The 12,511-nt window shown below is 45.2% G+C and overlaps 1 protein-coding gene across 1 annotated transcript in view; it reads left to right on the top strand.

Annotated features, from left to right (window-relative positions):
- Window positions 1–12,511, top strand: part of LOC127624005 (B-cell lymphoma/leukemia 11B-like) — a 46,747-nt gene that overhangs the window by 9,805 nt on the left and 24,431 nt on the right. The window contains exon 2 of the mRNA XM_052098588.1: window positions 8,411–8,770. Within this exon, the coding sequence (XP_051954548.1) occupies window positions 8,411–8,770 (360 nt within the window). The remainder of the gene's footprint in view (window positions 1–8,410; window positions 8,771–12,511) is intronic.

Below are 12,511 nucleotides of genomic sequence, written 5' to 3'. Positions count from 1 at the left end.
ACTCTCACAAGTTTTTTCCCTAAAAGAGCAAAACACAGCGCCGTTGAACGTCCTTTTAAGGACGCGTCTTTATAAAGATGCCCTTCCGCCCCTGTGTTGTTTCTGGATGCGGTAGAGTGCTCTCCGCTTCCGACGGCCACAGGCGCTGTCTCGTGTGTCTGGGTAGCGATCACACCGACGCTGCGTTTGTGGATGGTTCATTTTCTCACTGCGAGAACATGACCATGACAACGTTGCGGTCGCGGCTTGCTTACAACCATGAGCAAGCCACTCCAGCCGCCCCCCGTATTGCTCCTACTTCCCACGGGATTGAGGACGATGCGGCTGGCGATGGAGGCGATTTGGGGATGGCTGCGGGTGCAGCTCCGCCGGGTACGCCCCCTCGGACCACCCGCGCTCCAGCGCGCTCGTTGATTCCCGTCCGTGCTGGAAGCGGCGGCGACTCGCCTCACAGCCAGTCAGCCGACCCTCTTGCGATGGAAGCCGATGAGCTCGCCGCGACATCGGAGGGCGCGGCATCTGATGCAGAGGACTCCCCTGGGCTGCCGCCTTCGGGCTTGCACACCCAGGCTGAGGCTGACGCACAGACGTCCGACATGCTTTCCCGGGCAGCCAACAGCCTGGGCTTGGATTGGAACCCTCCATCCTCCCCACAGCCATCACGGCTGGATGACTGGTTCCTGGGGTCTGCATGCCACTCACAGCCTCGCCCCCCCCGGTTCCGTTTTTCCCGGAAGTGCATGACGAGCTGACGTCTTCGTGGAGAGCACCCCTCTCCACTCGTCACACCGCCACGGGTACGCGGTGGAGCGCGCCACGGGTACGCGGCGATTCCCCAGGTGGATAGGGCGGTTGCGATCCATTTATGCCCCGGTACCCCTACCACCTGGCGAGGTTGCCCCGTACTCCCTTCCCGGACCTGTAGAGCAACCTCCTCGCTGACAGCAAAGGCCTACAGCGCCACCGGACGCGCCGCTTCCACCCTGCATGCCATGGCTCTCCTGCAGGTCCACCAAGCCAAGGCACTTCGCAACATGCACGGGGGTGGCCCTGATCCCGACACGCTGCAGGAACTGCGCTCAGCGACCGACCTCGCCCTGAGAGCGACGAAGGTCACAGCGCAAGCGCTCGGGCAGGCGATAGCCACGCTAGTGGTCCAGGAACGTCAACTGTGGCTGAACATGGTCGAGATGCGTGAAGCCCACAAGACTCGCTTCCTCAACGCCCCTGTCTCCCAGTTCGGCCTCTTCGGCGACACTGTCGAGGACTTTGCCCAGCAGTTCTCCACGGTAAAGAAGTAGACGGAGGCCATCTCTCACATCATGCCTCGCCGCAAGCCTGCCGCCACGGCCCATGCCCTGTCTGCTCGCCGAGGGCGTCCTCCCGTGGCCAGAAGACAAGCTCCTGCTCCGCCTCAACCCGGGCCCAGCTCTCAGCCCCAGCGTCGAGCAAACCGCGGGAAGCGCACGCCCCCTGTCTCACGGACCCCCTCGAGGACCAGGAAGGCTCCCAGGCGCTCCTGAGACAACGCACCCAGAGTCCAAGAAGTTAGCTCCGGAGGTGGTAAGACCGCTCCGTCCCCCCGGTGGAGGGCCGGGAGGAGAATCCTTTGTTTTTTCATTTGCCGCACCCCTTAACGGGGGCTGCGGTACCCAAATTCTCAAAAAAAGAGCTATTTCCTTTGTCTCTGGGGCATATGGCCCAAAAATGCCGTTCTCACGGCACTCTGCTTTCAGGCCTCAGCAGTCCCGGCTCCATGGACGTGGTGTCCCCGCCTTCAGCCCCACGACTGTTCCCCGGCCGGCCGGTTCAGACGAGTCCAGAGGACGCCAGCATCAGACGTCCTCCTCAGTCACGAACCCGCCCCCTGCCGGGTGCGCGGAGCAAGGTAAGTGCTTTGAGTTTATTCTCAGCACCAGAGCCTAGGGATGCCACGTTGCCTCCCGACGCCACGTTACCTGTTCCGCACCGCTGCGAAGCCCCGCCGGGTACGTCCAAAAAACCCGTCCCTTTGGTGCCCCTAGCACAGAGTTTAGAGGCGTGGCTTTCACTGCCCAACCCGTCACGCTGGCTGCACCGGACCATTCGACTCGGTTACGCAATTCAGTTTGCCAGGTCTCCGCCCCCCTTCGTGGGCGTACATTTTTCCGCAGTACACGGCCAACATGCCCATTCCCTGCGCGAAGAAATCACCTCCCTTCTATTAAAGGACGCGATAGAGCCTGTCCCTCCAACCGAAACAAAGAAGGGTTTCTACAGCCCTTACTTTGTTGTACCCAAGAAAGGCGGCGGCTTACGACCGATCTTGGACCTGCGAGTTTTCAATCGGACCTTGTCCAAACTCCCGTTCAAAATGCTCACCCAGAAACAAATTCTATCTGGCGTCCGGCATCTAGATTGGTTCGCAGCGGTAGACCTGAAGGACGCGTACTTCCACGTCTCAATTTGCCCTCGACATCGACCCTTCCTACGGTTCGCGTTCGACGGTCAGGCGTATCAGTACAAAGTCCTCCCCTTCGGCCTGTCTCTGTCCCCTCGCGTCTTCACGAAAGTCGCAGAGGCAGCTCTTGCCCCGCTCCGAGTAGCCGGCATACGCATACTCAATTACCTCGACAACTGGCTCATACTGGCCCACTCTCGAGAGTTACTATGCGCACACAGAGACCAGGTGCTCAGGCACCTCAGCCGTTTGGGGCTTCAGGTCAACTGGGAAAAGAGCAAGCTCTCCCCCGGTCCAGAGCATCTCTTTTCTCGGTCTGGAGTTAGACTCAGTCTCAATGACAGCACGTCTCTCCAACGAGCGTGCTCAGTCAGTGCTGAAATGCCTCGCTTCCTTCAAGCCAGGCGCCGTGGTCCCGCTAAAACGTTTCCAACAGCTCCTGGGGCATATGGCATCCTCCGCGGCGGCCGCGCCCGCTGGGGTTGATGCATATGAGACCACTTCAGCACTGGCTCCGGACTCGAGTCCCGAGAGGAGCATGGCGCTGTGGCACGCACAACGTAAAAGTTACCTCTGTCTGCCGCCAGACCTTCAAACCCTGGACAGACCTTTGCTTTCTAAGGGCTGGAGTACCCTTGCAGCAGGTGTCCCGACGCGTTGGGGTTGGGTTGGGGTGCCGTGTGCAACGGGCACGCAGCCGCAGGCCGGTGGAACCGAGGCCCGCTGCGCTGGCACATCAACTGCCTAGAGCTGCTGGCTGTTTTTCTGGCCCTGCAGAAGTTTCTTCCATTAATTCGCCACAAACACATCTTAGTCAGGACAGACAGCATCACGGTCATAGCCTACATAAACCGCCAAGGCGGAGTACGCTCCCTCCACATGTCACAGCTCGCCCGTCGTCTCCTCCTATGGAGTCAGCAGCGACTGGAGTCACTGCGCGCCACTCACATCCCCGGCAACCTCAATGTGATGGCGGACGCGCTGTCAAGACAAAGCTTGCCCGGCGGAGAGTGGAGACTCCACCCCCAGTCGGTCCAGCTGATTTGGGACCGGTTCGGCAAGGCCCAGGTAGACCTGTTTGCCTCCCAAGAAACCTCCCACTGCCCGCTCTGGTATGCCCGGACAGAGGCTCCCCTCGGGGCAGATGCGTTGGCACACAGCTGGCCCACGGGGCTGCGCAAGTACGCATTTCCCCCAGTGAGCCTTCTTGCACAGGTGCTATGCAAGGTCAGGGAGGACGAGGAGCAAGTCACTCTGGTAGCCCCCTACTGGCCTACCCGGACTTGGTTTTCGGACCTCACACTCCTCACGACAGCCCCTCCCTGGCGAATTCCCCTGAGGAAGGACCTTCTTTCTCAGGGATGGGGCACGCTCTGGCACCCGCACCCAGACCTCTGGAACCTCCACGTCTGGCCCCTGGACTTGATGCAGAAGATCTAGCCGGTCTACCATCTGCCGTCGTAGATATAATCAATCAAGCCAGAGCCCCCTCTACCAAGCATCTTTACGCCCTAAAGTGGCATCTGTTCGCGGACTGGTGTTCTTCCCAAGCCGAAGACCCGCAGAAGTGCGCAGTTAGGTCAGTGCTCGTGTTTCTTCAGGAGAGGCTGGAGAGGAGGCTGTCCCCCTCCACCCTCAAGGTGTATGTCGCCGCTATCGCGGCCCACCACAACACGGTAGATGGAAAGTCTCTTGGTAAGCACGACTTAATCGTCAGGTTCCTAAAAGGTGCCCGGAGGATAGCTCCCTCCCGGCCTAACCTGTTCCCCTCCTGGGATCTCTCGGTCGTCCTTACGGGACTCCAGAGACCCCCCTTCGAGCCGCTTGACTCAGTTGGACTCAGGGCCCTCTCTCTCAAGACCGCCCTGCTGATCGCGCTCGCTTCCATCAAGAGGGTCGGGGACCTGCATGCGTTCTCTGTTAGCAACGCTTGCCTGGAGTTCGGTCCGGCAGACACGTTCATGATCCTAAGACCGCGACCGGGCTATGTGCCCAAGGTTCCTACCACACCCTTCAGGGATCAGGTAGTGAACCTGAAAGCGCTGCCCCGGGAGGAGGCAGATCCAGCCCTTTCACTGCTGTGTCCAGTACGTGCCTTACATATCTACCTGGACCGCACACAGAGCACTAGACTCTCTGAGCAGCTCTTCGTCTGCTTTGGGGGACAGCAGAAAGGGAATGCTGTCTCCAAGCAGAGACTCACCCACTGGGTTGTCGATGCCATTTCCCTGGCTTATCACACCCAGGCCATGCCCCCTGAATGAACTCCCGTATTTGCGCCGCTTAAATGCCCGTATGTCCGGGGGCGGGACATGCAAATACTGGTTGCCAACTCTCATTGGCCTTTTTTCATAGTTCAGAAAAAGAGCACTAGACGCTCTGAGCAGCTCTTCGTCTGCTTTGGGGGACAGCAGAAAGGGAATGCTGTCTCCAAGCAGAGACTCACCCACTGGGTTGTCGATGCCATTTCCCTGGCTTATCACACCCAGGCCGTGCCCCCTGAATGAACTCCCGTATTTGCGCCGCTTAAATACCCGTATGTCCGGGGGCGGGACATGCAAATACTGGTTGCCAACTCTCATTGGCCTTTTTTCATAGTTCAGAGATGAATATCGGTGCTCAAGAGAGACCCCTAGTGTCGCTTCTCTGACACAACGTCTCGTTCCCTCCATCAGGGAACGGAGGTTACATACGTAACCTAGACGTTTAATACTTAGAACACATCTTGAGATCCATTATTTTGGATTTGCGCTCCATCAAGTGTTTTGAATGCAAGAACGTAACGCATATTTTTGTTGTACTGCCTTCTGAAGGGTTGTTTTGTTCAGTGGGTAAACTGCGCATTGCCAATACAGCTGAAGTAAACAGGTGGTACTACAAGCTTGTATTTCTCAGGAATCTTCCTTATTACTGTCCGGGGGCATTGTGAATAATTGCGTAATTTTTAAAAATGTTTTAAATAGACAGACCTAATGTATATATATATATATATATATATATATATATATATATATATATATATATATATATATATATATATAATTTTGGTATAATAACAAGTCTGACAAACAACTTTGACTGTTGCACTGCATCTTGTTGTCCAGTGTATCATCTATTAATTATTATAGGCTGTTATAAAATAAAATGATACAAAATGTACAAAACATTGCATAATCAAAATATAATGCATCATATTTTGTCATTATGTGAAGATTCACTGCCCAACTCAATGAAAGAATGTGCACAATGCACGACTCTCTGTTTTTACTTCAGGTTACAATAGTAATCCTAGTAAGCACGCACCAGTATTTTTTGTTAATGACTGTCTGAACCCTCTATTTTCAAATCGCAGTTGGCTTAACAGGTGACGCCATCACCATTGTGTTTTTAATATGCGTGTTAAGTTGAAGTTTGATGCTGCATTCTGTTCCATTTAGCTGCGCTCTTTCTAGCTGTTTGAAACACTCGCCTACTGTATCCACAATATTCCTGAGTCCCATGATGCTTTGCGGGCAATGTGGGCGGAACTTCCGATTAAGCCCAAGCAATCGCTATGTTATGCACTAACACAGCATTAAAAATGACAAAATTGAGAGCAAATTATCACCGAATTATAGCGAGGCGATATTGTTCTTCCCCACCTATTTGTTAATGAACATGGGTTTCAGGATGATGGCCAAATATCGCAAATATAAGCATTTCTTGCTTATTCTTGAGTCTTTATCCATCGATGGAAGAACCTGAGCAGACTAACCTGAAAAGCTATGTAGCTATGATTTTGTACCGAGATAATGTACATACTGCAGATACAGGAGAGGTCTAGACAGCAGGATGCTCGTGTCTTACAGGACTCAGGCAATGATACTGTCATGCTGCTGTTTTTTGGATAAAATACAATTATATTGTGGGAGATGACTGTGTAGTAAGCTCAATCTAGCTTTATAATTGTTAGTTTAAATACAAAATCTTCGTATCTAAATGCTATAACCGACATGAAATGTTTTAGTGTTGACTGAACAACTGATCCCGTTGATAGACTGAATTTATGTTTCTTGTGTAGGAAATAACAATGTATTAGCAGCCACACAATAAACTATACCGTACAAAAAGAACTACATGCAATAAAAATAAACATATTTATTTTGATATACTTTATAAACACTGTACACAAAAGTTCAATGTTCTCTGTAAAGCAACTTTAAAACAGTATGTATTATTAAAATCACTAAATACTAAATTGATATTGAATTAATGTCCACACTCTTTTCCACATCACATTTTCCCCTTAAGGGAAGGCACGCACATTCTGCAAATACACTCAATAGAAAGTGAATTGCAGGCAGGAGAAACATAATACAATTAATTTCAAATGACATGCAAGCAAGCAGAGACCAGCTACACACATAACGCCAATAATCGCACTTCCTCTAGCCGACCGGAAATTCTGCCCACCTAGCGAAATACAGTGGATATTGTGGATAAATCTTCAAATCTTCAACTCCTTCAAATCTTCAGTTGAAATCTTCAACTATTTCGTCGAGATGCAGAAAGGTTTACAGTCTTCACTTTTATTAAATAATATCCATTAACGAGTCAAAGTTCTTACAATAAATGATAATAAAATGTGTTTAGCAAATGTTGTGCAGAGACAGGGGTTCAAAACCTGGTTAATTACACTCTCTTTTGATTATCATAATGATAGCATTGCAGCGTCGTATATAAGTTGGTTGCAATAAGACGTCTCTGACTAGAGATGTCATTTTTTTTAGGGTAAACAAAACAGAAGTCTAATAATTTTCTGTTTAGGCTCACAAATTAAAAAAAAGAAATCGAATTATGACAAAAAAATATATATTTTAAATTACCCACTTTATCCCAAGAAATCACAAAAATAAATAAATAAATATAATAATAAAATATTTATATAATAATAATAATAATTATTATTTATTTATCTTGCTTGTTGGGATACTGTACAGTCTGTACAAAGTTCAACAATAAGTCTTCTGTGCAATGACTACACAGGCTGAACTTTTTCCACAAATTTGCAGCTAATCTAGCAAATCGCCTATATATATATATATATATATATATATATATATATATATATATATATATATATATATATATACATTTTTATATATATATATACAAATTTAATAGAAGTATCTGTATCTATGTTTTTGGACTTGACATTACTGGTATCGGATCAAAAAGAAAATAAGTGATATCGCCCATTCCAGTCTCTGACAATCAATGTAGCCTGTTGCTCAATTTGAACACACTCAGTTTCAGGCGATTCGCTGTGTAGTCATTGCACAGAAGATTTGTTGTTGAACTTTGTACAGACAGTACATGCAGTATCTCAACAAGCAAGACAATCGTGTCTTGACCAGTTGAATAGCAACACTGAAAAAAAGATTTGCACCTTACAATAACTATAGGACACAAATCATAGACACGCCAACAACTTATAATTTAGGAACTTGACATGAACGCTAATTAACTAACCAGCTACTTTAGATCCAACTAAATAATATCCACCGGCACCTGCAGAACATTAACAGTAATTGTGATGCAGTATTGTTTTGTGCCTGTAGATTACTCACTCCGGTAGTTATATTATTATAATAAATTAGTTAATAAAGTTAGTAAAATTTTATTCTGCATGATTAATGTACACATGTTTCTGACATGACAGAAGATGTTGGGCAAAATGTTTGCATAAGTCACTATTTACAGTATTTGATTGTATGGAAAAAAGATACAATGAAAGTGAAAGATGACCAAGTCTAATATTCTGCCTAACATCTGTTTTTTTGTTCCATGCTAGAAAGAAAATCTGTTTTTAACAATTGATGGTGTATAAACACCTTTTCATATTTGGGTGAACTATCCCTTTAAGCATAAAATGCATAAATCTAGCGATGCATTTGGTTGATGTGCATTCTGTTTTTCTCCATGCCTCAGCTGCGGTCGATCATGACGTGGGGGCGGGGCAGTGCCCATCAGAGGTGTCTTTAGCCAGCCCTCTGGGCGGAGCCAGAGAGAGTGACCTGCTGACCTGTGGTCAGTGTCAAACCAACTTCCCCCTGGGAGAGATCCTAGTGTTTATCGAGCACAAGAGGAGACTGTGCCCCGGACCCGGCGTGTGTTTTGACAAACCGTCAGATGGCAGCGGTTCCCCATCCCCCAGACCCCCCCTGACAGAAGTCTGCCGGAGGTCTGGACCGGTGGAGGTTGGGATCCAGGTCACGCCAGTAGAGGAAGAAGATAAACGACTGACGCCTGCAAGAGGAATCTGCCCCAAGCAGGAGGGTGTCCCAACAGGTGAGTGTTTTGAGGGCTGACAGACACACACACACACACACACACACACACACAGACACACACACACACACACACACACACACACACACACACACACACACACACACACACACACACACACACACACACACATTCTAATCAGTGAACTTGACATGGCTACACTCCTAAAAAAAAGGTTCTTTATTGGTTCTTTTCAGCAGATTACAGTATATTTAAGATACATTCTCTTTAAGCAAGTCTAAATATGTAATATGTTATTTCTCAAGTAAATGTATCTTGTTTTAAGGATTTTTAGACATTTTTAAATCGAAAACAAGACAAAAACACTTGATAACAATACGATTTTTTTGCAGTGAATTTCTTTACTGAATTAAACTTATGAATGTAATTTTCTTCCCTTTAATTCAGTGAAGGTCATTTAGAGGTATTTTAAAAGATTTTGTCCTCTGTATTGCTAGTAAGCATGTTTAATACAACCTTTTAATGATCAATCGCCGAATAATCATTCTAATAATGCTTAGATTAGTCGATTATAAAAATAATCGTTAGTTGCAGCCCTAATCAATATTATGCCACAAATGCTGTTGATTGAGCTTAATTTGCATATAACCTGGAATATTAATTTAAAGCAATATTAGTCAGATATTTTCTAAAGAACTAGATTGTTTATCTGATGGCGTCAGGCTGTAAAACCAGTTTGATTCTAATTTGAATCTTTATTTTAAAGAGTTACAAAGGAATAGTTCACAGAAAATTCTGCCATCATTTACTTACCCTGATGTTGTTCATACCCGTAAGAATTTCTTTCATCCATGGAACTCAAAAGGAGATACATAAAAAAATCTTTACATTGCTCTATTCCTCTAGTTCATAGTGGCATATTAAGCTAAATTAATCAAACAAAAATAAAAGCTCAACAAAATTAAAAATAACTCATGTGCTGTATTTGAAATCTCATGAAGCCATATAATAGCTTTTGGGAGGAACAGACCGAAATATAAGATGTCAGTGAAAATGTTACCCTATGCAGTTACGGTATTTGGATTTTGTTGAGTTGTCCAAAAAAAACTTTTCTGTGAAGACTGTTTTTAGGAACAAACTTTAAATTAATTAGTAATGGGATTACATTTTCCATGGAGCAATCAGTCATTAATTTGATTACAATTTAAGAAAAGTAATTAGTAATTTGTAGTGGATTGCTTTTTGAGTAACATAACCTAACAAACTGTTAACTGTTCAACTGTCTATTACTCATCATAGCTTCAGGAGATGTGGAATGTATCACAGAAGTCATGTGGATTACTTTTATGTACCGTAAAAGTAGTCCATAGTTATGGTGTTAAGGTGTTTTTTGGTTCTTTTGGTACTTGACAGACCCTTGTAACTATGCACTGTCATTGCATGAACCAATCTTTTAAATTCTATTAGCACACAATTAAACACACACACACACACACACACACACACACACAAACACACACACACACACACACACACACACACACACATTGCACACCAGTTCTGACTGGATTGTTTCTATCAAAGGGTCTTCTTCTTTTGACTCAGGCCTTCGAGTGGGACTAACTCCCCTCGCTTGATTTTATTAGAGCAAGACACAGCACATCTCTCGCTCTTTCTCTCTCTCATGTCTAAGTGAAACATCACAGCCCTGAGGTCTCTAGCAGCTGAAACCAATTCTCTAAGAGAAGAAACCTCCAGAAATCCTCTCCCGACGTGTTTGGGGGACATATCACCGCATTAAGAAAAAAAGGCTAAGAAAACTCATTAAAATTCAAGTGCTAAGAGACATAGTGTGGGGATTAATGAAGAAAATTCCTCATTCAGAGGGTTAAAGATGCAGTTTAGCATGAGGGCCTTGAGGGGCCACATGTTATCTCATACAGCAGTCCACCCTCCACTCAGTAGAGAGCCTGCTCGAGGAAATGCTTCACTTGCAAGTCAGAATATGACAAATAGCGACATAACTGCCACATTGTTGTCAGCAAGACCCAGACTTTAGCCTTGTCTGGGTCTTGCTTTAGCCTTTTTCTCTTTTGCCAAATTTTCCATATATATATATATATATATATGGAAAATAATCAAACAGCATTTTACCAAACAATTTTAGCTTAAGGTTTGCTTCATAGACATAAGTGGAGAAGTCGTCAAGGTTATCCACAGAAATGCAGGGCAGGAGGGAGCTTGAGGCTTGAATGAAATATTTCCAGAGCATGAAATCTTTTCACAACACATTAGACTGCCACTTAACTGTCAAAAGTTTCAGCCAAATTAGATTATATTTAATGGGGCTAATTAAATACAATATGAAGCTATAGTTGCCTAGAGGCTGCAGGCATACACGCTGAGGGCCAAAAAGCCAAGCCTAATGGTTGTGAATTAACCCATTCTGATCCATTGTTTGAACTCATCTGATGGAAGATAGGTGCTTTGGTTTGAAAGGCATTTAGTATAGTATTGAGTTACAGTTGGTAGAGAAAAAGTCCCCCAAATTAATATTTTAATCATTTACTCCCCTATATGTTCCACAGTTCTCTCCACGTTCCAAAAAACATATGGCACTCTTTCTTCTGTAGAGCACAAAAGGAGATGTTTTGATCATAGGATGGATTCCACAGAGAATAACCTGCTGTCATTCACAATCCATTCACAGACCACTGCTTGCATCACTTCTCTTAAAATGGAATACATAGACAATAAATTAATGCCAACTTTTACCTGGCAAACAGTAAGTCACTAAATCTATGTGCACTTCCGCAGTCAATTCAGGATGGACTTCAGCAAGACACAGTATAATTAATAGTTTTAGTTTTAAACATTGACTATCAAAAATGCACTCAGTTTACTCAATTAATACATAATATGCATTTTACATGGGCAGTCAATTTGAAGGCATCATTTTCAATGACGTTTTTAATGAAACTGTTAAAAACTTCATGTTGTTCTTGTCCATCCAATGAAAGAAGATAGTGACCCGGTGCTGCCAAGCTCCAAAATTTTTCTAAAAGCATCATAAAAGTAGCCCATACAACTATAATGATACAGAAATCTAATTTATAACCATACATGAACATATATTAAATTATAGTTAATATTTCACATTCCATTATTATTTGGGATATATACATATATATATATATATATATATATATATATATATATATATATATATATATATATATATATAGGGTGTAAAAATACTGTATTGTATTGTATCGTATGATATGACGCTCACTATACAATACCATAAGTATTGTACGATACATAAACAATAACATTATAGTGTAATTTCAAAAACAAACAAACAGCACAACAATGAGAGCTACAAAACAAGCTGCTCCCCAGAGAGGCAGAACTGAGCATTCACAGGACTTAGCAGCAGTTCTACAGTACATAGGCAAGAAGATTGATGGCAAACGTCAAGTAGATTGTAGCGTTACAACTGGTCAAATTTGCCAAGCAATGGTGTCATGTCCCAGTGCTACAGTACATCAAACATGTTGTTTTATTTATGCCGACATCACCACGCAAATCACTGGATTTGCGATGCAGAAACAGCAGCAGCAAAGTTGCACATCTCCCAGACGACATGGAGCATGACAAGATGCTCATAAGTAACAAAAACAAGCTTATTCAAAAACCTGACAACGTAAGAAACCCGCGATTACCTGAGACTTATTATTTTCTGGTTTTGACGTTGAAATGTGAACAGGTGAGCACAAT

The sequence above is a fragment of the Xyrauchen texanus genome, chromosome 30 (genome assembly GCF_025860055.1).
Source record: "Xyrauchen texanus isolate HMW12.3.18 chromosome 30, RBS_HiC_50CHRs, whole genome shotgun sequence".
Lineage (NCBI taxonomy): Eukaryota > Metazoa > Chordata > Actinopteri > Cypriniformes > Catostomidae > Xyrauchen > Xyrauchen texanus.
The sequence above is the reverse complement of the archived record's forward strand: the minus strand, read 5'-3'. Positions and strand labels throughout refer to the sequence as shown.